At 41.1% G+C, this 26149-nt stretch overlaps 1 protein-coding gene across 8 annotated transcripts in view; it reads right to left on the bottom strand.

Annotated features, from left to right (window-relative positions):
* Positions 1-13420: 13420 nt before the first annotated feature.
* The window catches only part of DCX (doublecortin), a 122273-nt gene continuing 109544 nt past the window's right edge, over positions 13421-26149 (bottom strand). For 7 of the 8 annotated variants that reach the window (XM_023203115.1, XM_023203117.1, XM_031936630.1 and 4 more), the window contains one exon: positions 13421-21412. In XM_023203115.1, coding sequence (XP_023058883.1) covers positions 21356-21412 — 57 coding nt within the window. In that variant the 3' untranslated portion in view covers positions 13421-21355. The remainder of the gene's footprint in view (positions 21413-26149) is intronic. The other variant, XM_023203114.1, reaches the window with a different exon arrangement.

The raw sequence follows: 26149 nt of genomic DNA, 5'->3' as shown, positions 1-26149 counted from the left end.
AGTTGATCTCTGTATCCCTAGTGCTTAGCATAGTGCTTACTTCCTGAAGGAATGCAAGGATGCAGAAAAGAAAAAAGATGTAATTGTCCCTAGCTCTCAGATTACTTCCATTCTCCTTGTGGGAGGAAAGAGAAACAGAAGTGAAACATTCTCATTCTGTACAACCCAGTTTGTAGTAGAGTTAAGTGTGAATATGTACAAGATGTATTACAAATGATAGAACATGGGCAGAGGATTCATGAGATGAAAGAATTGAACTGAACCTTGAAGGCTTTGATAATACGAAAGGTAGTGAGGAGTAGCTAAGGGATGGGAGTGGGAAAAAATAATAGAACACATTACATTCCCCAGACAGTGAGAAAACAAAACCCCAGAGAGTGTAGACCTGATACCCACTTCATGTACATAAGAGGTCTACTCCCACCCTGAGGTTTGCTCCTACCCTGATGACTGGATAAATCTTGGATCCTTTAAGCAGGTACCAAAGGAAAGGGTTAAAGAGTGATGGGAGTTTTGGACTGCTGGAACGCACTGGGAGTGACAGGTTTAGAGAATTAACACAGGCACACTGCCATCAAATAAGCTGATATTCCAAGCATAGGAAGCAAACTCTTCCTTAGCACTTCTGATTCGGCTAATTTAGACCGAGCACCCATCATGTACAATGTGCTTCCTATATATCGTCTTGCTTAGCTTTCACAATAGTAAGATGGATGTCTCAGTGGCAAAATAGATTCAAACCAAAGTTTTCTGATGATGACAAAGCCTGGTTACTTTCATTGTGCCATACTGCCATGGTTAGCTGGGCGGACCCAAGTTTGGGATCTGGAGATACTCTTAGTGAGCTACTTCCTTCCTTCCTTCATTACTTTTCTCCCTCTCTATAAGCTTCTAATCCTGAGATACCCCATCCAAAAGAGATGGACAGTCTCTGGAATGGGGCATCCACAAATACTTCCAAGATTGGTATGACAATTTTACCCAGATAAAAAGGCTCCTCTGGAGGGTTTCCAGGGGAACTTCTTTATGGAATAGGAGAGACTTGAGCTGGGCCTGAAAGGATAATAGTGCTTTTAGACAAAGCAGGTATTTGGGGTATAGGGTAGAGCGATCTATAGATCTTAAGGTCTTGAGTCAGGGGAAATGTAGTGTGTGTTGGGATGGCCTTCAGGGAAGAACAGTGAAGAAGACTGGTGGGGCCGGGCTTAAGAGTTCATGTTGGCAAATAGCGGGAGATCAGACTGGGTAGAGCCTAAATGTAGAGGAGTTAGGAGTTTACGTGAGTTCTGCAAGCTGGTATGTGTAGACACAAGAGCCTGCCTAGACAAATATAGCTGTAGAGACAGTCATGGATTAGTTGACGGGGGCAGCTGGGAAGGCTGCCACTGGGGGTGGGTAATATAATTGAAACTTCTTTCGTGCCAAGATCCTCTGAAATGGAAATGGTGAACAAGGGCCCACCAATGATGAAATTGTGTGCCTAGGGTTCCTTCACCTCCATTGTCCACCCTCCCTTCTCTTTGGATTTCAATAGCTCCATCTTGCCCTTCTGCACACAGCGCCCTCACTTTCTGTCACTGGCAGAGTCTCACCCAGATCCACCTTCTTTAGGAAGGATCTTTTTCTCTCACTAACTAGTTCTCTTTCCTTCCTCCAACCAAACCATGTCACTTATGTCACTTTTTCTTAGGGCTCCATCATGTTACTAGCACAAACCTGATTATACAAATTCACAGTAAACGTTAATGGTTTGATAATGTCTTAATAATGTTCAAATTAGAATGGGAGCCTGCAATGCCTTTGCTAGAAACAAGGGTTGCCATGAGACTTTAGGCTTAAAGGGGGATGGTGATGGGGTGAGGATAGGGTAGGGACAGGAATTTGAGAAGGGGACCTTTTCATGACCTTTGCATAAAGATAGTCTTGCTTGTTTCTTAAATATTTGAAAAGAGGCTTCCCTCCATTCCCCTCACTGCCCCCTCCATATTCTCCCTACCTTGTTCCTGTATTCCAGGATCCTACCAGAAATAACGGTATTAATTAAACAGCATTTAGATGCAGAGAAAATGCCCAGTTTGGTTTGGGGATAGAAACTTTTCTTGAGTTGTCATGGACCTCACAGAATTGTAGCTGCTGCTATTGGAGCCATGTTCACACTTCCCTTGAACACTAAAATTAACAGATGGGACACTTCAATCCCGGGCACAGTTGTCAAAAACCACAGTTTAAATCAGTCACAGACAACTGTTTCATTCCCCACACTTGCCTGGGTGTAACAACTGCAGGAATGCCTCTGCTTAAATCGCATCCAGTGACACCACAGAGAGAGACATGTCTAGGCTGCATTCATTCTCAGGCCTTTCTGAGCTTCTTTTAGAGCAGGGGTCAGCAACCTTCCCAAAATGGGGTGCCAGGGTTCCGACCCATGTTGTTTTGTAGGACTAGTGCGTGTGGACTTATGTATGCAAACAATGGCAAGGTGGGAGGGTGGTGAGGTAGGGAGAAAAGAGGGAGTTACACGGACTCTTGCAGAAAGAGATATGGTGGCCAACTATTAGCCAGAGACAGAGCACTGCTGGGTGACAACTTACAAAAATAAATGGTGAGGAAAGAGTTTTACCTGTTGCTTCTGACTTGTGTGCCTGTAATAGCTGTTCTATGGGTCACCCCTGGGTATACAGCTAACTCTTTGATAATGACTCATCCATTTATTCATTCACTCAGGCACTTGTTGAGTGGTCACACTTTGTGGAACACTGGAAACCCAGACACAAATAAGACGCTGTCTTCCCTCAAGAAGCTCACATCACAGTTTAGTTTCTGTTCCCAGTAATTCAACTATTCATTTGATGAATACTGTCATGTATTTCACTAGCACTTGTTGATTGTCAGGCACCATCCTGCACTTGTGGTATGCAGAGGTGCCAAGAAAAATCAGACAAGGTCCTCGACCTCAAGGGGCTTCCAGTCTAGTAGCATAAAAAGACAAGTAGACATTTCCATTTGTATTCAGTGTGGTAGGAGACATTTGGCTTAGATAAGCCTCTAAGATACCTTCTCATACAAGATCCCTGATCCAGAGGGAGTATACCTTAGATTTGGGGAGAATATTTGGATCAGCCTTGGGGGAGGCAGATCCCTATGTCTGAGAGTTGTCTTGTCACTGTACCAGGATGAAAGAGATGTTACCCAAAACAAGAATAAAAACTGTTTACCCAGGTGCTTGGTAAACATTTGTTATTCTTGTTTTGGGAACCATTTATTTCATCATTCCGTTTATAGACGAGAAATAAACTGAAGTTAGTGAAATGAAACAGGGAGGCCTCCTGATCAACAGATTCTCTTCTACTTGTGGTTCACGGGCTCTGGAGCTTCTTAAGCTGACAGTCATCCTGTCAATGTCCCACTACCTTCTGTTGGCAGGTCTCAATCTGGGGCTCTCTAAAGGCAGGAAATGATACCCTTAAGCTATTTTTCAATATTAAAAAAATCATAGAAATTGTACATTCAGCCAAGACAAAGCCACAGAGAGCTAAGTACAATATCATGTTTCTTTGCTTTTGACTGAAATTATATTAGCTTTGGTGTGGTTAGCTCATGTGGATCAGAAGCCCTGAGTGAGTAAAAAATTGGGAAAATGAATTATTCCATAATAAATGCAGCTTTGCTAGATAAAAATTTTTCCAAATGTGGGGGCTACAGGGGGAAAAATAATAAAAGGGATCCTTGGTGGTGAAAAGGTTGGAAATCACTGGCCTCCATGTCTGGATGCCAAAGTTTGGCTGCAGATTCAAAGCCTGTGACCACAGAATCCTGGGATTATTGGCATCTGACACCCCTGATGTGGTTCCTGTTGGAAAAGCAAACATGTTCCCTGCCCAGCTTTCTAAAGTGTTATACATTAACTGGCTTACAAAGCACCATTCACGAGTGGACAGGTTTTTTTTGGATCGCGGTTTACTGTGTTTTTGTACCTGCAGTGAAAGAACGTTTCAGAGGAAGCACAGGCTTGCCTAAAATCTACAAAGCTATGCTATTGCCAGACAAGCACAGAGCTCCTTATAACTTACAGAGCTGGAACAAGCTGTCCACACCTTTTTCCTTCTCATTGACAGCCTTCATCCAGTACCTCTGAGAACACACATTCCATGAACACACGCAAAATAAACTAAGAATATCCATTGGGTATAAGCAAAGAAGGAGGGGCCCTGCAGGCTAGAGAGTGAGGAAGGAGGTTTGAAGGAGCCTGGTTAGAGAATCATTCTCACTCTTCCCATTGAGAAAGCTTTCTGCAGGAGGTTTAGGGGGCGAGCTCAGGAAAACTTAAGGGAGAGGGTACCTGAGGCTTCTGGAGAGAAAAGGGATTTCCAGGAACATTGATCCTAGTCTACATTTTAAAATAAATTTTTAATTTAATGGTGATAAAATACACATAAGATAAAATTTACTGTCTTAACTATTTTTAAGTATACAGTTCAGTAATGTTAAGCATGTTCACATTATTGTGAAACAAATCTGCAGAACTTTTTCGTTTTGCAAAACTGAAACACTGTATTCATTAAATAAATCCACATTTTCCCCTCCCCTCTGCCTCTGGTAGCTGCCACTCTACTTTCTGTTTCTATGAGTTTTACTACTTTAAATACCTTATATATATAGAATATATAGTATTTGTCTTTTTGTGACCGGCTTATTTCACTTAGCATAATGACCTCAAGTTTCGTCCATGTTGTGGCATGTGTCAGAAATTCCTTCCTTTAAAAGGCTGAATAATATTCCATTGCATGTATATATTATTACATTTTGTTTACCCATTCATCTGTCAATAAACACTTGGGTTGATTCCACCTTTTGGCTATTGTGAATAATGTTGCGATGAGCATGATTGTACAAATATCTCTTCGAGATCTTGCTTTCAATTCTTTAGGATGTACACCCAGAAGTGAGACTGCTGAATCATATGCTAATTCTATTTTTGGTTTCTTGAGGAACCACCATACTATTTTCTATAGCAGCTGCACCATTTTGCATTCCTACCAACAGTGCACAAGGGCTCCAATTTCTCTATATGTTTATCAACATTTCTTATTTTCTGTTGTTTTTAAATGTTTAATTTTAATTTTTGTAGGTACATAGTAGGTATATATATTTATGGGGTACATGAGATGTTTTGATGCATGCATGCAATGCATAATAATCACATCAGGGTAAATAGGGTATCCATCTCCTCAAGCGTGTATCCTTTGTGTTACAAACAATTGAATTATACGCTTAGTTACTTTTAAATGTACAATTATTATTGACTATGGTCACTCTATTGTGCTATCACACACTTTTTTGATAATTGCTTTCCTAATGGATATAAGCTAATATCTCATTTGGTTTTTGATTTGCATTTTCCTAATGACTATGGATATTGAACATCTTTCCATGTACTTGTTGGCCATTTGTATATCTACTTTGGAGAAATGTCTGTTCAAGTTGTTTGCCCATTTTTGATAAGATTATTTGTTTTGTTACTAGATTTCAGAATTCTTTATATGTTCTGGATATTAATCCCTTATCTAATATATGGTTCATAAATATTTCTCTCATTCCATAGGTTACCTGTTCAGTCTGTTGATTGTGTCTTATGGTGCTCTAGCCTACATTTAAAATATTTTTAATTGGTAAAATACAAGTTGTATATATTTATGGTGTACAATAAGTTTTGAAATGTGTATACATTGTGGAATTGTGAAATCAGTGAAACCAAACTAATTATCACATGCATTATCTCTCACACTTACTTTTTTGTGTATAGTGGAAACACCAACACCAGCCCACATTTTTTTAAATTATACTTTAACTTCTGGGGTACATGTGCACAACATGCAGGTTTGTTACATAAGTATACATGTGCCGTGTTGGTTTGCTGCACCCATCAACTCGTCATTTACGTTAGGTATTTCTCCTAATGCTCTCCCTCCCTTGCCCCCCACCGCCCCCGACAGGCCTGGGTGTGTGATATTCTCTTCTCTGTGTCCATTTGTTCTCATTGTTCAACTCCCACTTATGAGTGAGAACATGCACCAGCCCACATTTTTAAAGACAGGAAAAACGTGCTAAAATTAAGAACAAATCCAGCAAGAATGATGCTCCTACGCCAGGGGCCAGGTTAGATGATTTCTCCAAGTCCTTTGGAATCGATGTTCTTGAGTTCCAGCCCCCCTAGTGATGCTCCTCCAGAGCCCCTCCAAAGCTTTTGGAGCACCACTTTTTCTTTACACTATTACCTCCAAGTTGCTTCTACAGAGAACGGGCCCCTTTCTAAGTAACCTCTTTAACGCCTACAACTTTCTTGTTGCTTTCTCCATACGTATGCAATCTACCTTTTCAGACAACAGAATCTTCAGATAGCAGCCTCAAATCTATTTGTAACCCCTTTGCTGTTCCAGTTAGGGAAGAGGCTAAACTCTAATTTTATGGGAGCCAAAATGGCAGGACTTAGACATATCAAAATTTTTGCAGAGGCAAGTTGGTCTAGTCTAAAAACTGTCAGACCATCACTTTCTTGCTATTCAACAGTTGACAGATCACTTCACCTCTCCAAGCTCCCATTTCCTGTCTGAAAACATGAGGATAACCCCACCCCATTCTGCTGGGGTTTGGTGAAGTTTGTTCAGGAGAAATTTTGTGTGGTGCCTGGCACACCGCAGGAGAGCTCAACTATTGGTAAGTCCTTCCACTGGGTCTGGACTTTTCAGCCAGAGCAAAGCATGCCCAACCAAAGTCCACCATGACACCAGCCCCAAACGCATGACTTATCTCTTGTTCTTGTGTCCCTCCGGTCCAGTCTCCACAAGGTTACAGCAAGAGTGATCTATTTACAACTTTTATCTGCTCATCACACTCTCCTGCTTAAAACTCTTTAATGACTCTCTGAGTGCTCTTCGGGGGAAATTCAAGCTTCTTTTTTTTTTTTTCTTTTATTATTATTATACTTTAAGTTCTAGGGTACATGTGCATAACGTGCAGGTTTGTTACATATGTATACTTGTGCCATGTTGGTGTGCTGCACCCATCAACTCGTCAGCACCCATCAATTCATCATTTATATCAGGTATAACTCCCCATGATAGGCCCCAGTGTGTGATGTTCCCCTTCCCGAGTCCAAGTGATCTCATTGTTCAGTTCCCACCTATGAGTGAGAACATGTGGTGTATATGTGGCTAAAAGACCCCATGTCGTGGCCTCTGTCTTTCTCTCTCATGTCATCTCTCACCACCTCTCCACCATAACGCTCCATACTTTAACCACATCGGACTTCTTTCAGTTGCTTCAACAAACAGTCCTGCTTTTTTCAGGGCCTTCACATATTCATTTACCCTCATCTGGAACAGCTAACTTTTACTCGCCTTAAAGTTCAGTTAATATGGGCTAGGCGCGGTGGCTCACGCCTGTAATCCCAGCACTTTGGGAGGCCGAGGTGGGCGGATCACGAGGTCAGGAGATGGAGACCATCCTGGCTAACACAGTGAAATCCCGTCTCTACTAAAGATACAAAAAATTAGCCAGGCGTGGTGGCAGGCGCCTGTAGTCCCAGCTACTCGGAGGCTGAGACAAGAAAACGGGGTGAACCTGGGAGGCGGAGCTTGCAGTGAGCCGAGATCAGGCCACTGCACTCCAGCCTGGGCAACAAAGTGAGACTCCGTCTTAAAAAAAAAAAAAAAAAAAAAAGTTCACTTAATATGTCACTTCCTCTGGGAAGGCTTTCTTAACATCCCTCAGGTTGAATTAGGTGTGCCATGGGGCCATTCTATGCTTCCTCATGTCACAGCACTGGGCATACTGTGTATAATTACAGTCTACCTTAGCTATATGTGGAGCTCTGTGAGGTGAAGAGCCATGTCTGTGAGGTGAAGAGCCATGTCTAGGACGGCTCTAGGCTGTCCTAGAGCCTAGCACAGCACCTGGCACATAGTATGTCGCATATGCGTCAAAAAATGAGTACTATTTTGCCTTTCCAACATTGTCTACATGCCACTCACTCCCCCACACTCTACATCTTAGGCTCTTCTACCTCACTAGAAGCCTTTCTGATCTCCAGACACGTTGGACATGGATCATACCTCTTTAACTTTGTTCATATGGTCTTTCTGGCTGGAAGGCTCTTGTTCTTCCCTCTTCCCCTCTGCGCCTCCCCTCTTTGCCTAACAAACTCCAACTTATTTAAGCCTCAGCTCAAGTTTCACCTCCTCAGTGAAGCCTGTGTTTGAAGGGAAGTATTAAAATAAAGATTTATTCTAGGCAGGATAATTCTTAGCTCATTCTTCATCATTAATGCTTTATTATACCAAGTCCAATATCTAGCAGCCTTCATCACCCCACCCTAGCAGTTAGACTGCCCCTCCTCTGGGCTCTCCCAGCTCCTTACAACACCTCCATCATAGCACTTCCTCAATGCTTTGGGGGATAGATTTTGTTTGTTTAGTTTATGTTTTTCTCCTGAATGAGGTAGGAGGACATTTCATGTCCCTACCCGCTCCCCACCCCCTGTCGGCCCCTTGTAAGGGGACCTTAGTCTCATTTCTTCAATTAAAACGAAACATAAATTCTGTTCCCTCCCCCCCTCCCTTTGTCCTTTTTTTTTTTTTTTTTTTTTTCTGCCAGTGTGCCCACTCATTACTGAGACAAGCCAGGGCTGCTTCTCTTTCAGGAAGCATCATTTTTTCCAATTAGCCTTTGATTGGAAACAGTACCATTGCAGCTGGATTGCTTTTAACGCCTGCTGGTGATGGGCTGCCTGGTCATATGGAAAGAGTACTGGCCTGTGGAAGCCCATCTCTGCCTCTGACTAAGGGTCTGAATGTGAGAAACTTCCTTTCCTTCCCTGGGTCTCAGTTTACTCTTTTTATGAACAATGAGGAACTTGAACTTAGTGTTTTGCTATTTTAAAGTGTGGTCCACAGACCAGGGGCATGAAGTACCAGTGGGCAGCTTGTTAAAAACACAGAGTCTGGCCCCACACCAAATCTCCAAATCAGACTCTGCATTTTGGCAAGATCCCCAGGTGATTCTATCCACAACAAAGTTTGGAAAGCTCTGTAAGCTTCGCAGATGAAAGATTCACTGAGGCTCTTGTTAAATATGCAGCTTCCCAGGCCACTGTCCTGGAGACTCTAATGAAGTGGAACTGGGATGGGGTCCCTGAAGTTGTATTTGTAACAAGTACCTGAAGTGACTCACATCTCCGGAGAACTTTGTGAAACATTAGGTAAGTGATTGATAAAGGCCCTTCCACCTTTGACATTCTGCAATTCTATATGCACTTGTTCATTACCAAGGATAGTAAATAGTGATACCTAATTCAGAATTCTGGGACTTATCCCTCTCTCCATCAGGGTAAATATTTTTTAAATCATCCAGGGCTGTGCCAGTGGGGAAAAGGAAGAGGGATTACAACAAATCAAGCCAAGTCTTCTTGACTGGAGAGAATCAGCACCTCTGGGATTCAAAGAGAAATTAAATTATCTACTTAGTCCAGCCTCTCTCTCTCTGAAGCATTCAAGTTTGATATAATCAGACGATCTGAAAGACCTTCTTGGGTATCAAAAAGGGGATATTAGAAATGGAGGGTGCAACACCTGCCCCACACTGGCGATGGAATCCAGGAGAGGGGTTCCAAACAAGTTGACAAGGAAATCTGGAGAAAGCCTCTCCCTGAAAGGAATCCTATTTTCCAAGCCCTCAGTGTGGATGTGTGGCCTGAAAAGGGGTGTTTTCTGATTTGTGAGTGTATTTATATAAATTATATATATAGGTATATGCTTAACAAATCACCTTTATTTGGAAAAGAAAAAAAAATACATAATTTGCATAAGATCAGGACTGCCCTGGAAAGTTCAGGATAGAAAGTTGCCAGTTTTTCTCCATGTTTGGGTTTGTTTTTCTTATAAATATGCCGTAGGTTCCATTGCTGGTAGGTTTGTGGCAACATCTGAGATTTAGACAGGTGGAGAGAATGTGGAAGGGCATTCAGAGGGTATTTTTCTAGGCAGGGAAAGAAGGGTAGGCTCTGTCAGCAAGAGTGAAGTGTGAATGAGCATTGCATAGCGACAGCTGAAGTCAGGGGAGGAGGTGCACGAGAAGCTACTGGGCTGTCCAGAGCAGAGGCCCAGGTCTGGGAACAGGGGACGCTCAGGCCGAGTTGCTCAAGTCAGGTCTTTCTCTTCTTCCCATTTCCTCCCTACATCCAATCTGTACATCAGATTCTGACAATTCTATATGGACAACTTTTCGCTCTTATTCCTCCTCTCTACCACCACTGATCTGGCCTTAATTCAGAATCTGCTTTTGTCTCTATCTGGACAGCTTGCAACAGCTGTGAAGACCCTTTCCAGAGTGTCTTTACTGGTACAAGTTTCTTCTCAAGCTTGAAAAGGCTGTCTTTCTCTACAGCCTTTTCAAGAAACTAAGTATATAGAGACCTTACTGAAATAAACAATCTCTTGCATCTTTTTTTTCTCTTGGGAGAGATGCAAACTCTAACCCAAATGGCCAAAGAGATCATATATGCTGCTTAAATTCTCACTGAGTCCTCACTGAAAAGGAAGTGGAATTCACAAGAGCAGGGGGTTATCAAACTAGAGAGGGTCTCAGATGCCTCATGGAGAGCTTGTTAACATGAGAATTGCTGAACCCCACCCGCAGAGTTTCTGATCCAGTATATGTGGGTGGGGCAGTGGTGTGTGTGGTCAAGGATATGCATTTCTGACAAGTTCCTAGGTGGGGCTAAAGCACTGCTCACATTGTGTGGACCAGGGGAGGACAAAGGAAGAGAGGCTGAGGAAGGGAAGAGGCAAAGTTGAGGGAAGAGAAAAGGGAGATGGAGAGAGAACTGAATGCTTTCAGGAGGAACTTCCTTCAAATACCAAACACCTTTTTTCTTATAACTCAACCCCTAGTGGTTTCTCCATTTCCCCATTTCTTTTACTATAAACCAGTGCTTGCTAAACTTATTAACCTCACAGATTATGAGAATTAAAAAAAGAAAAGAAAGAAATATAGATTTTATTTGAGGCCCCTCCTAGGATTAGTCACGTTAAATTTTGCCTAGTTAGGACATTCAAAAACAAAAACAAATACATACCTATCTTCTACCATGACCAAAACTTCATATAAGGAAGGACATTTTTAATAACCAAAAGTAAAATGTTATGATCTCAAAACTAAAGATAGTTATTTAAATGAAGTACATTTACTTCTATGAAAAAAGCATACTACATTGTCCTTAGTTTTCTCTTTATACCACAGCCTGGTGAAAACTTTATTACAGACTACCATTGGCTGCTGTACCAGCATTTGGGAACCACTGATCTAAACCACCCAAATTGTAATTCTCAGACTACTGCACTTGTGTTTTCCTGCCAGAACCATGTGTATTGGCTCTGTAACTTTGCCACCTCAGGTAATCATCAGTTCTCAGAGAGACTCTTGCTTTTTGGGACACCTTTCATGCTATTGCCTCTATTTAGATTGCTCACTGCCCACCTGAAAGTTCTTAATCTGTTTTCAAATGCTGCCAGCTCCATGAAGTTTTTCTGAACCTCATGATCCTGGAGCAATCATTATTCTATCACTGGTGTTCCCACAGCACTTGCTCCTTTGCACTGGATTCATTTATTTACAGGTCTGTCTTCACTAGGCTAGAACTCCTGGAGGCCTAGGTCCAAAGACTAGCAATTGGCAGGGTACCTAGAACATAGTGCTGTAGAGATGTCTTAATGAAAACCATGAAGAGGAGTTGGACTTGGTTTAATGATTAGAGAAATGAGACAATCGCAATGATTTTTATTGTAGTAAAAAACATAACATTAAATTTACCATCTTCACCATTTTTAAGTGTACAGTTCAGTTGTGTCAAGTATATTCACATTGTTGTGTGACAGATCTCTAGAACTTTTCCATCCTGCAACACTAAAACTCTATACTCACTAAATACTACTTCTCCCTTTACCCTCCCCAAGCTCTTGGTAACCACCTTTCTACTTTCTGCTTTTATGATTTTCACTATATTAGTTACTTCATATGAGCAGAATCTTATGGTATTTGTCCTTTTGTGACCCAAATGATCTTCTAGAAAGATTTTACTTGCAGGGGACTTCAGGATAGACCAAGGTGGACGAAAAGGACATCATGAGTAATCAGGGACAAGGAGAACCTGATGGTAGTGGGGATAAATCTGTCAGTAAGAGGCCTAGCCAGTCTGATTGTTGTATCCAACTTTTCTTTGGATTAGAAACACCAAGAAGTCCCATTTCCATCTACTTTCTTTGTCTCCACCAGAGTGATGGTCATGGAGCCAGTTGGTAAAATACTGCTTAGATGAAGAATCCATAATCATCTTGGTCCTTGGGAGTGCCTAGGGGAAGCTGACATCATTGCTTCTCTGAACACAGGTCAGCTGAGAGCTGCACAGTTGGCCCTCACATAATTGTGATGTTGCTCAAACTGTTTCCTAGAATCTCAGCCTCTTGTGTTTGTTTGGTTTTCTGTTTGTTTGTTTTGAGATGGAGCCTCGCTCTGTCACTCAGGCTGGTGTGCAGTGGCACCGACTCGGCTCACTGCAACCTCCGCCTCCTGGGTTCAAGTGATTCTCCTGCTTCAGCCTTCCGAGTAGCTGAGACTACAGGTGTGCACCACCACACCCAGCTAATTTTTGTATTTTTAGTAGAGATGGGGTTTCACCATAATGGCCAGGCTGGTCTCAAACTCCTAACATCAGATGATCTGCTTGCCTTGGCCTCCCAAAGTGCTGGGATTACAGGCGTGAGCCACCGCACCCAGCCTCAGCCTCCTGTTTTTTATGTCCTTTTCTCCTTCCCTCTCCGTCAACCTCTTCCCAAGCCCAGTGCTTTGTGTTCTTTATCTCATTAAAACCTGATCTGAGAAACAACAGTCATTTATGTCTGAGGGTAAATAAGATAGTTATGTGTTTCTTCTCGCAGAGAGTAGCTGCACCATCAGCCTATTGAAGAAGAATAGTCACACTGTTAAAGAAATTGCAAGCAACAGGTAGAGGTATTTTGGAAGACATGGAGTCTTTCTTGGGCCTCTGAAAACATGGTACTAGAAGTCACCACCTGATGACACAGGCTGACACTGGCCAAAGCATCTTATGCATAAAAGGAGGTCACTTTATTCCTGCTCAACTATAGAGGGAGATCTGAGATCTTATTTTTTGTAAATGTGCTGTACCGATAATTATGGTGTTTCTACCATACATTAACTGTCAGCTTCCTCATGTATAAAATTAAGAGGTTGGACAAAATAATGTCTAAGTTTCCTGCCAGCTTGGACATTTTGTGGTTATATGATTATTGGTTCAATGTTTTTTGTTTTTGTTTTTGTTTTTTAAAAAAAGAATGTCAGCCAGAAATATTGAAATCAAATTTTATTTTTGGAAAATGACATTACACACATCTTGCAAATGTACACAGAAATGAGAATGCGATGAAGAACAGAGCTTGAGAGCCAAAATGATTGCAAGAGCAGCTCTTTGGCTGCCCGGTATTGAATGCTGCGAATCTTCAGCACTCACAGTTCACAGCACCTTACACACATGGCGAACTTCTCTAGACAACCTTGAAGTCCTCTGACCCAAGAAAGCCCTCACTGAATTGCAGAGGGGGTAGGGGAAGAGGGATGTTGCAGGCACAGGAGATGAAAAGGGTCTGCTCCAGCTGATTTATGGGGGCCTCATCAAACCTACCAGTCCAAGTGGGGTCAGCAAACCAAAAAGGAGAATGCCTCTTGAAATACTGCTTTTGAATCACAATCTCAGAGTAGATTAGGTATTGCCTGGGACACTGATAGTAATGCATTTGAACTCATGCCCTTGTTTTTTTTCTGGCTATAACTATTCTAAATAGGTGGCTACAATTCTTAAATATCTATTGTATTTCTCTCATTTTTTTCTTTTTTTTCAAATAATTATTGGTCATTGGTCAAGCAGAGTCTTCTGAGGTCTCTAAGTATCTCAAAACAGCTGCAGGGATAAGAGACATCACTACCTACTGTCTTTGGATTACGTGTGATTCTGAAAACTGTTCAATCCTGAAATGTAATCAAATGGCCAAATACAACCCCAATTTACCACTGATTTTTACGTAAAGTTGAGTCTTTGATCACAATGCCACTCCTTAAGAAATGATCAATAACTACTGAGAGATGGTTGAGAAATGCCTTTTCCCCACATTTTGATTTGTTTGTTGTTTGCTGACTTTACTTGGCTAAAATTATTGGGCCTCAAATCAGATATTTACAACTGTAAGACACCTGGGAGCAGGGAAAGGGAGAGGGCAAGGGGGGTGGGAAAAAGGACTACAAAGAAGAATATATTCTTTTCAGAGGTTAAAATGAGTTATTTAAGAAATGTGATGTACAATACCATGCATTTACTCTCCAAAGCTAGTCACTAGCAAGCTAACACCTCTAACACTACAACCACCAATTACAGCTGTTTTGCTACAGTTACTCAATTCTAACTACAGCTATAGGGCAGAAAGGGTGGGCTGTTTCCATTTTAAACTTTCTCCCTTTGAAAATGGCCATAAAAGCATTTTCTGTACAAGTTTAATGGCACAAAAAGGTGATCAAAAACATTTTAAAGAATTTACCACACATGGGAAATGCAAAATTCAATCAAAACATGCATTAGTTGTATACAAGTCATAAGGGATCATTGGCTTCAAGCTGCAATATATTACAGGACCATACATTGGAGACATTTTGGCATAACCACTTACTTGTTCAAACCCCTTTCGGATAACTTATAAAGAAAAGTCATTGTGAATTTTGGCATTCCATATGGTATTGCAAAGCAGTGACATTTCCAAGGGCTTTGCACTCTGTTTAATAAATTAACACCTACAAGCTGGCTTCTTTAGGTCCACTAATTTCTCTTATATGGACTGTCTATTCAGTATCATGAACAGTTGGTGTCAAGAGTAAATGTTTAGGTGACTCTAGTAATAGAAGGAAAAAATACATTTCAATTAAGCGAATGTCTCTTTTTATAGTATAGATTTGTTAAATAATCTTTTCATTTAAATCAACTCCAATTGCCTACCAGTTTAGTTAAAACAACTCAACAGCAAGCCCCAAACAAGATTATTTATAGAGAGTTTAAAGTGTAATGGTAAAACTTTAAGCAATTACTCCCCCATCCCCATCTAGCCGAAACAAATGACAGGAGAAATTACCTGTGGTCCCTCATTATATTATATTGCAGCTTTAAAAATTATGAGCAAATCAAACAAAATCAATTATTAGTATTTAGCTGATATAAATCCATGGCTGGATTTTTTCTCTTCAGCTGATTATGTCTCTGAGCACGCTTCACTGCTCCACAAAATGGCAGACAAAAAGGAAACACAAAGTATTCTGTACAGCGCTTGGAAGGCAAAGACCTAAAGATACATGAGCTATAAGGAAACTGCTTGTAAAGATCTGTGGAGAGGGATTAAGAATGAAAATGGAGAAGAAGAAAGGGCCAGGATCAGGTTGATTCCCACCAACATACTTCTGATTGGACTGGGGTAGGACCAGCGCTGATTGAATCCGGAAATAATTTATCATCAGTCCCAAGGCAAAATCACAGGCTAAGAAGAGGCACATGCCCAATGTCTCAACAGGGAGGAAGGAAAAAGTACAAATAAATATAATAAGGGGAGAGAGAGAATTGCACAGGACAAAGGATGGATGTTTGTATTGTGGAAAGAGAGAATGATAACATAGAGTATAAACTGAGAATAGAGGAAACCAGACAGAGGAAGAAAAGTTAAAGAGACACACAAGAGGTAGAGTGGCAAAAAGCCATTGATTCCCTCAGGTTATTGAAAACTAGTAATGAGAAAGGCTAATGCCTTCAAGTCTTTGCCTTACTTACAAGGTGACTTCTGTTGTGCCATCTGACCTCTCCCAACTAACCTGCCCTTCTGATTAGGAGCAGAAAGATGCCTTAAATCCCAACTGGAATTCTGTACTCCCCTAGTCTCAGACAACCAAGGTAAGAAAAAAATCACCTCTGATTCCAGAAGATGTTGAAGCCAATAAACCAAGTGATAAAAAATTAGTCTTGTTGGCTGGGCATGGTGGCTCATGCCTGTAATCCCAGCACTTTCAGAGGCCAAGGTGGGCAGATAATTTGAGGCCAGGAGTTCAAGACCAGTCTGGCCAACATGGTGAAACCCCATCTCTACTACTAAAAAAAAAAAAAAAAAAAAAAAAAAAAGCCAGATTTGGTGGCATGTGCCTGTAATCCCAGCTACTCGGGAGACTGAGGCAGGAGAATTACTTCAACCTGGGAGGTGAAGGGTGAAGATTGCAGCGAGACAAGATTGTGCCACTGCACTCCAGCCTAGGGAGACTCTGTCAAAAAAAAAAAAAAAATTGTTAGTCTTGTCAAATGATAGCCAACGTCACTCTAGCTAAGCCAAAGTGGGAGGTCTGCGTAGATCCTTAACAAGGGAACAAGGCAGAAAGCAACACTAAGAGGCTGGGTGATAAGACCATACTAGACTTTTGGAGATGAAAACAAATTCTGGGGACCAGGCTTTAGGAGAAAGGGAGGGAAGGCACCTTTCCTGAAGGGATACATGGGGCAACATTCTCATGCTCCACCCCAGATGAACTCCAAAACACTTATTGTTCCCTTGGGAGACCAGTCTGGGACTTAAAGTCAAAGCCCTTGATTCAGTGAAGGCAATACATGAGTAAGGCCTGGAAATGGATCCAAGTGGCCCTATGTGGCCAAGGACAGGTTCCAATCACCTTTTAAAAAAACCAATGCCCTTTATTTCCATAGCAAACTGGACCACCATAAAAGAGGTTGTTCAAACCACACTGTCCCAGTGTTTCTATCTGGGGAAGTCTCTTGGCACAGATGTTTCTGAGGTGGGTTGATCTTTGGGAACATTCCCATGAGTGTCCTGGAGCTCATTTTGGGGATATAGGCATCCTGTTCTCCTGTCCTAGGGATATGGATTTTTAAAAAATAAAAGTCATTTAGAATCAAATGTGCAGGGTGATTGGGAGCAATCTGTACCCAGAGTATTGAAGGGATTAGGAGCACAGACAAAATTTTGTTCGAGGTAAGCACCGATCACTGGTCTAGGACTTGGACTAGATGATTCAAAGAAGAATCTCAGGGTTCCTTGCCTTCTTCAAATAGCTACACATCCACTTTCAGGTTCCTTGGTTACTTGTGACTGGGGAGGAGAAGGAGGAAGGAAAGAGAAGTACCTGAGGAGTGGGATAAGCCCAGAAGGAGGACTCTTAGAACTGCACTAATAAATACCCCCTTAATCCCCAGGAAGAGCCTTGCGGCAAGGAAAACCACATGATTTTTACCCTTTTGCCCTGGTTTCTGCTGTGGAAGGCCACAGGAGCAGTGTACACAAGAAGATGGGAAGAGTGTATAGAGTACACAGCTTGCTATTTTGGTGCAAACACAGGAGCCAATATTTAACATCAACCAGGGTACATTTTTGTCACAAAGCCCCTTGCTTATACCTGGAAATTGTCCTCATCAGAGCAGGATGGCTTTGGGGACATTGTGGATGAGGGCAACCACAGCAAGACGAGGTTATTTTCTCTAGCTTGTCTCACTCCCATATTCTAAAAGAAATCATTGCCAGTGAATGGTAGCCACACTAGTTTTTTAAAATGTTGAAAAGCCATCTCAGAAAGTTAGGATGAACAAAGCTATTGTTCCACTCTTTCTCTACTCTGGAAACAAGAAACATTTCCCTCAGCCTGGAAAGACCAACCATTATGAGATGACACAAGGTGAACTGACAGTGAAAATCAGTCTTCCTCCATGCCATTTGGGCAAGGCAAGCATTCAGGGGGGCCTATTCAGAGGGCTCCTCAAGATGGAGCAGTGATCTCCTGAATCAGTGATCTCCTGAATCAGACAAGGCCAGGGACCCCATTGCTCCTATTGGCCCTCAATGCCTCACTCTCTTCGAGGACATCTGCAACCCACATGGATAGGAACCATGTGAATGTAGGGAAAAGGGGTTGTATTAGGTTGCTGGGTGGATTTCCCACTGACATCAGGGCAGCAGCATGTGGCTCCAAGATGCAACATGACCCTGGGAAATAACTCTCAGGGGCCTAGTGGAAGGCAATAGTGCTTAGGGTGAAAAGGCCCTAGAATAAGAGCCAGGAGGTGTGGGTTCTAATCCCAATCCTGTCCCAGCCAGCTGTGTGACCTTGGGGAAATTACTTTACCTCTGTGTCTCGGTTTCCTGGCCTGAAGAATGAGAAATTTGGAGTAGAGGAGTAGATGATGTGATCTTAAGGTTCCTTCCAGCTAGAAAACACTATGATTCAATCTAGGCTAATACTAAAGTCCATAAGGACACAAAGCAGTCATGCTAATGGCTATCCTTTCCAAAACAGTGAAGAGAAAAGGAACTTTTCTCTCAAATTACCCCTAGTTAACACTACTTATGAAGTTAGTTGTTCAGCCCAGCCCCAATATATACATTTTCCCCTTCTTTGTCCCTATTTCTATTTCTGTAGGGAAGAAAAATCAGGAGGTAGGAACAAGCAAGAGATGGATTGTACGTGTGTATGTGTGTGTGTGTGTGTGTGTATAAAAGGGAGGGAGAAGTATAGGGAGTGGTGGCAAATGCTTGCTGACTTGATGTTTGCTGACTGTGCAGAAATTAACACAATGGAACTTGAGTGGTAAAATTGGATTGGGTAAAATCGGGAGTGAATGACAGGGGTGGAGGAGCTCAGTTACAGACACACAAAAAAATTTGCCTTGAAAGTGGGCCAATTTAAAATGCAATTAATTATTGGAGACAAATTTTGGACTATGCCAAACCCCATCCCTTGCCCCCGCCAAAATGGCCATAAAGAAACATTTCCTTACACTCAATTAAAAGTAAGATGGAAAATGTACTACTGTTATTGAAGATTGTTGGTTCAAAGGTTATCCTAAAGAAAATATGTCTATTTAGTATTTTCTAGTAGTACATATACCGCAATCAAAGAAATGCTCAGAGAGCGAGTATGAGGCCCAAGCATAAGGAAATCTGGATTCTTCCTCTGGTCCTGCTCTTTACCAGCCTCCATTTCCTCATCTTAAAATAAAGGTGTTGGACTAAATGAGACCTAAAGTGAGACTATGGGTGGAGTCAATGGGGGGCTCTGGCCTGAAGTTTAAAATCAGGCCTCCCACCATTCTTTATGCCCACACCCCCTAATCCAAGTATCACTTTTTCCCAATTAACTACAAAATGTTCTGGGAGGCACTAAGAAAACCCTGAGCTTCTAGAAAGAAATAGGGACTGAGTAAAATGAATTTATTAATGGTTTTGAATAGGTCTACAAATAAAGGAGAGGGGCAAAAAGAGAACCTCATCATTTGGGGTTCTTCAATGACCAGTTTCACCAGAAACCAGTAGTATCATCATCTCACTTCTCCTGAACCAAAAATGTTTCTGGTAGCTACAGACATCTGAAACTTGTCTAGGAGCATCTGAGCTACCCCTACCACCACTAGGTTCCCCCTACACAGTGCACATCAGCAGTGCCACCAAGTTGCCACCAATCCATTACAGGGGTGTCCTGTAGTATTTCCTAATTTTGAAGCAGCTGCAGATGCACACATATACACACATGTACCACCCCCTCCCACCACCACCACACACACACACAGCAAGCTCATTCCATTTAGAGTGGAGGAACAACTGCAAACCATTCAGTAGCCAAACAGCAGCTTGGCTTTGAATGCTGTGCCTTTCAAAATATCTGCACAATTACAAAGAAATAAGGAAATCTTCATATCTGCTAAAAGCAAACACAGAATTGGCATGCATGACCTTCACTTAAATTTAGTTGTTTTTGCCATTATGGGCTACAATTACAGAAAAAAAAAACCAGTATTATAAACCTGTATCTCAAAAGACTGAAAACTATTTCAAATGATCAGTCCTTAGTAAAGAGAAATCCTTTCTAATGTTAAAGACAAGTGAAAGATTTCTGTGTCTTCAGTATGAAATATTAGGATTATAGATAAAAAGAGTTGCTTAAAATATGCTGTAACATTTCATTTAAAATATAATTAGAATGTCTGGTCCACATTGAAATTATTAATGCAAGCATAACTGCTAAAAAGCTATCAAAAAACTGATTCTATTGAATTGGCCTCTGCTATTCATTTTGTTTTCTCCTGGAGGTTACTGTTTGGCAGTGACAGCATAATTTCTAAACTACATTATTATTCTGCTTTTTTTGGTAAATTTTCTTCATGTGTTTTTTAGACAAAAGAAAAATCACCAGTTTATAAAAAAGGAGCCCGAAGAGTTTGCTCCTGAAATACAGACATGAGTTTTTATAAAAAGGATATTGATTTCTTGCTATAAAAAGAGACTGAAAGGTGTCAGACCTGAAAACAAATTCTCACAGTGTTTTCAGTGTTGGCTGTTAACAAGGCATTCAATAGAACAGAGATAGATGGATACCATACAGTTCATGTAATCATGTGGTATGTTAGACAGCCTCCTAGAGGAATCAGGTATATGAAGTCCCTTACTCCAAACTCTTATCAATTGCTTATTGATTCCAAATTGCCTCAGTGGAGAGATTGACCAGGAATTCACTGTGCTTTATAAACTCTTCCAAAATGTCTGCAGTATTTTCCAATTCTGCCTATTCTCTTAGCTAACCCAGCACCAGGATCCTAAGCATCTGATGTCACAATTATAAGTTGTTAGTTATTTCTCCCCATGGACAGCCAGAATTGGTGCTGGACAACAAACCCAGGCCTCAATCAGGAGTGAAGAGTGAGGCTGGGGAGTTGCCTTGCTGTCCTTCCAGGGTCATTCACCATTCTTGAGATCCAGAGAAAAGGGGCACTTGTGTTTTGACAAAGTCATTCTTGGATCTGCCAATGAGTATTTTTCCCCACACAAACATGTTAAGTGCTGTATATGTAAACAGCCCTCTACAGAAGGAAGACTGTATGGGCAAAATGAGACAGGGCAAAAATAACGCAGGCACCTAAGCTTTCCATTGAAAGGTCATGGACTAGCACATTTTGTATCCCTGGAAGGTTGCCCCAAAGGATGGTTATCAATCTATCTCTCATAATTGGTAACTGTGGATCAGTGGCCCAGAGGAGAAATCACAGGAAAATAAACCCAACATATTAGAGTGTTTTTTTCAAAATAACAACAACAACAAAATAAAAACTTGAAAGCACCAATAGCCCTGTTGGACACTTGAGCAGAAGTACCCTACTACAATGATAGGTTTGGAGTTGTACTCTGGACTCTGAGCACTCTCCCCTCCTTTACATGGAATCGCCAAGCGAGTCCGAGTCATCCAAGGACAGAGGCAGGTACAGGTCCTATAAGAAGAGAAGAGACAAAGTTAATTCTCTTTTTCTTGATATCTTGAGCTCTGGAATGGCTGTTTTGTTTTTATTAATACTTTCTTTAATTTTTACAATGTAATAGTTATAGATTCACAGGAAGTTGAAAAAATGTACAGGGAGGTACCCTTGTACCAATGTACCCTTCAATCAATTTTCCCTAATGGTACCATTTTGCAGTTTAACATGCAATCATTTGTGTGTGGGGTGTGTATGTATGTGTGTATATAGTACTATGCAATTTTATCATGTGTGTATATTTGTGTGACCATCGCCACAGTCAAGATACAGAACTGTACCTTCAACACAAGGCTCCCTTGTGCTACCCCATTAGAGCTCCATCCAATCCTCCCCTCTTCCCTGAGCCCTGTCAACAAATAATCTGTTTCCTGTCTCTGTAATTTTGGAATTTCAAGAATATTATATGAATGAAACCATACAGTATATAACCATTTGGGATTGGCCATTTACATTCAGCATAGTTCCTCGGAGACTCGTGTAAGCCATTGTATGTATCGATAATTTGCTCCTTTATATTGCTGAGTAGTATTCTATGGTGTAGATGTACCACAGTTTGTTTAGCCATTCACCTGCTGAAGCACACGTTGAATGATTCAAGTTTTGGGCTATTGCAAATAAAGCTGCTGTAAACATTTCTGTACTGTACATGTTTTTGTGTGATCATACATTTTCATTTCTCTGGGACAGACACCCAGGACTAAAATTGCTGAGTCATATGGTAATTCCATTTTCAGTTTTGTAAGGAATGCCATATTGCTTTCCAGTGTGGCTATACCATTTACAGTCTCACCTCCTGCCAGCAAAGTATTACTAGTTCAGTTTCTCCACATTCTCTCCAGTATTTGATGTTTTTACCATTTTTCATTTTAGCCATTCTTGTGGATTTGTATTGACATCACATTGTGGTTATAATTTGCATTACCCTGATGGCTAATGATGTTTAACATCCTTTCATGTGCTTAGTTTTCATCTATATTTCTTCCTCAATTAAATGTTTCTTCATGATTTTATTCATTTCTGAATTAGATTTTTTCTTACTGCTAAGTTTTAACAGTTATTTTATATTCTCCAAGGAAGCCTTTAATTAGATATTGGGTTGCAAATATTTTCTCCCAGTCTATATCTTGTCTTTTTACACCTTCACACCTTTTGCATGGTCTTTGGCAGAGCAAACATTTTTAATTTTGGAGGTCAAATTTACCCAACTTATCAGTTTTTATTTTATGGATTTTACTTTTGTTGTCAAGTCTAAGAATTCTTTGCTTATAATCCATTTTTAATTTTTGCGTATGATACGAGGTTTAGGTCAAGAAACATTTTTTTTCTTTTTTTTTTTTTTCTTTTTGACAGAGTCCCTCTCTGTCACCCAGGATGGAGTGCAGTGGTGTGATCTCCACTCACTGCAACCTCTGCCGCCTGGGCTCAAGCGATTCTCCTACCTCAGCCTCCCGAGTAGCCGGGATTACAGGTGCCCACCACCATGCCCGGTTAATTTGTGTATTTTTAGTATTTTCACCATGTTGGCCAGGCTGGTTTCGAACTCTTGACTTCAAGTGATCCTCCACTTCGGCCTCCGAAAATGCTGGGATTACAGACATGATCCACTGCACCCGGCCATGACACTTTTTTTTGCCTATGAATATTCAACTACTCCAGCAGTATTATTGAAGAGACTGTCTTTCCTCCATTGACTGACATTTGCACCCCTGTCAAAATCAGTTGTGAATATATATGTAGTTTCATTTCAATCTTCCAGAGAACTTTCAGGCCCTGAATAAATGATAGCTGGGAAAATGTACCACATTTACCTACTTCCAACTTATTTTCTGATGCTTCCAAGAGTTGGGATTCCTGGCTGCAATACTGCCCCAAGCCTTATGTCTGTCTTGAGGAGATGGAGGGCCAGAGATGACATGGCACTGACTTTTTCCCATTCTCCAAGGGCTTTATTTGAAGATCCTTGTGATTCCTCTTGGACTCCATCCATGGTATAAATCACTGGTTTTTAACTCTGTCCCTCTCTCTCTCTCTTCTTTCCTCCCTCTCTCTCCCTTTAAATCCTCTATTCAAATGAAATATTACTTGGAAGCCCAATACATGGAACAGGTAAAAGTGTAGTTGTTCTAGTTGTACCAGAGGTGTGGGAGGCAAAATCTCACCCACTTCTGTCTTTCTCATCTTTCCCAAATGGAACACAATTTGAAAACCACATTTTTTCATACATGTTTTCGGTAAGATACCAAAGAAAACTGGAAAATATAGAATCAATTCTGTGGCACCCCCACCCCCACCGCCTTGCCACTGCTTTTGTATCATAAGGACAAGAACTTCAGTAGAGGATTGTTCAAGAAAATTGGAGAACACAGTTTCTCCTTGAGGTAGAGAAAAGAGTGGAAATGAGGAAGAGAGACAAGAGTGGGGAGGAGAAGGACTTATTTATGTAACATTGAGAATTTATCTAACATTGAAAATGCTTTTTGCTGAGAAAGAAGTGACAGGAAAACTTGTAGGCACCTTATAATGGAAAGAGGAGTAAAGCATATTCAGAAACCCAAGGTTTAACCCTGGCCAATTAATGCTACGACATTGAACAAATCTTTGAATATTGGTTTCTTTATCAGTGAATAATCTGTAAGGTTTCTTCCAGCTCTGAGACTATAATTTGGGAGTCCTAAAGGAATATTGAATGATTAAGAAACACAACAAAGGCAACTACAGCAAATAGACTCAGTTCTCAGTTCTCGTCAACGTACCATCCCTTCACTGTAAGCCAGGGGTTGGCAAAATTTTCTGTAAAAGATTAGATAGTAACTATTTTAGGTTTTCTTTGCAGGTCACATATGGTCTCTGTCACACATTCCTCATTGTTTGTTTGGGGTTTGCTCTTTTACAACCCCTTAAATACGTAAAAAAAAAAAAAAACATTTTAGATGGGGTGGGTCATCCATGCAAATATAACCAAGACACAGGCAGAATTTGGCATCCCTGTTCTAAACTACCAAACAAAAGTTTCTTAGAAAACTGATAAACAGGTAGGATGTACAATGTCAAGAAAATACTAGAAATGCAACGAATACATGTAAAATGGAATTGAGGCAAAGTGGCATACAATGGAGTTGTATCTCTGAAGGGATTAATTCTGAAGTACTGGAGTAAAGTGAACATAGTCAAAAGTATTTTTGAGTTCTGGACTTCTAGAGAGGTGGCATAAGCCCCTCTGAAAATCTGTTCCTCAACAAATGCAGTAACATTGGCAAAACTGTCAAAATGAACTTTTTCAGGACTCTAAAAATCAATCAAAAGCTTGCAACAGTCCAAATAGTATTGAAAAAACACCGATGAATCTTGTAAAAATACTAAGATGTTTGGTGTTTCAACTTGCCCTATTTCCATTTTCCCTCTTCCCAGCTCCATGGTAGCCTTGAAAACCAAAAGTCACAACTACTCTACCTGTGAAAAACAGCAATCTAGTAGTTACTAGAGGATGCAGTTGGGGGTTTGGAGCTCCCCATATAACTCATTCCCAGAGAATTGTCACTCTTTGACCTGTGGGTTAGCTCCCTGGAAACTCCCATTTGCCAGGTTCTTTTTTTAACCTGACTCAGAGCACACTTGCTGTGAACAGCCTTTTCAGGGGGCATTGATCAGTTGCAATTGTTTAAAAATCGCAGCCGTAGGAGGAAGAGGGCAAAAGTTGGGGCAAATCAAGCTGCTGAAAACCTTGAAAGGAAAAAGTCATAGAATTATGTGCCTATAACGATCTTTGAAAAGCTCAGGGCCGGGCGCTGTGGCTCAAGCCTCTAATCCCAGCACTTTGGGAGGCCGAGACGGGCGGATCACGAGGTCAGGAGATCGAGACCATCCTGGCTAGCACGGTGAAACCCCATCTCTACCAAAAATACAAAAAACTAGCCCGGCCAGGTGGCGGGCGCCTGTAGTCCCAGCTACTCCGGAGGCTGAGGCAGGAGAATGGCATAAACCCGGGAGGCGGAGCTTGCAGTGAGCTGAGATCCAGCCACTGCACTCCAGCCCGGGCGACAGAGCAAGATTCCGTCTCAAAAAAAAAAAAAAAAAAGAAAAGAAAAGAAAAGCTCAGACATATTCCTGGGAATCTAGAAGGCCAGGCACAAGTTCAGGACTGGGTATATTCTTAGAAAACAAGTGAGATGGCCCTAATCTTTCCCCACTGGCTGACCCTGAGGCCCTGTGCAAGCAGCAAGAGAATGCTAAGATGGAGTTGTAAACTGCCTGGCAGAGCATTGAAATCATGTCCCAACAGGGGAACAGAGTCCCTCGGCAAAGGCTGGGAGTCTTGCTGGATCAAGGCATTTAAGGTAAGCAAACAAAACTATCCTATTCATTCAAAATTATCATCACAAATAAAGGAGAAATTAAAACATTCCCAAATAGACACACAAAATTCATTGCTAGCAGACCTGTCCTGCAAAAGAATATTAAAGAGAATCATCCACAGAGAAATTAAAGGATATGAGAAAGTAATTCAAATCCACATAATTAAAAAAATAGTAAATGTATAAGTAAACACAAAAGACTGTACAAACTTATTTTTGTAACTCTTTTCTTCTTTTTTTAAAAGTAAATTTTACTGTGTATATTTGAAGTTTGCAACATAATGTAATGGGTTGCATATAGATAGTATAGTGGTTACTATAGTGAAATAATTACTTTTTT

This window comes from Piliocolobus tephrosceles, chromosome 12 (assembly GCF_002776525.5).
Source record: "Piliocolobus tephrosceles isolate RC106 chromosome 12, ASM277652v3, whole genome shotgun sequence".
In the NCBI taxonomy this organism is placed as follows: Eukaryota; Metazoa; Chordata; class Mammalia; order Primates; family Cercopithecidae; genus Piliocolobus; species Piliocolobus tephrosceles.
The sequence above is the reverse complement of the archived record's forward strand: the minus strand, read 5'-3'. Positions and strand labels throughout refer to the sequence as shown.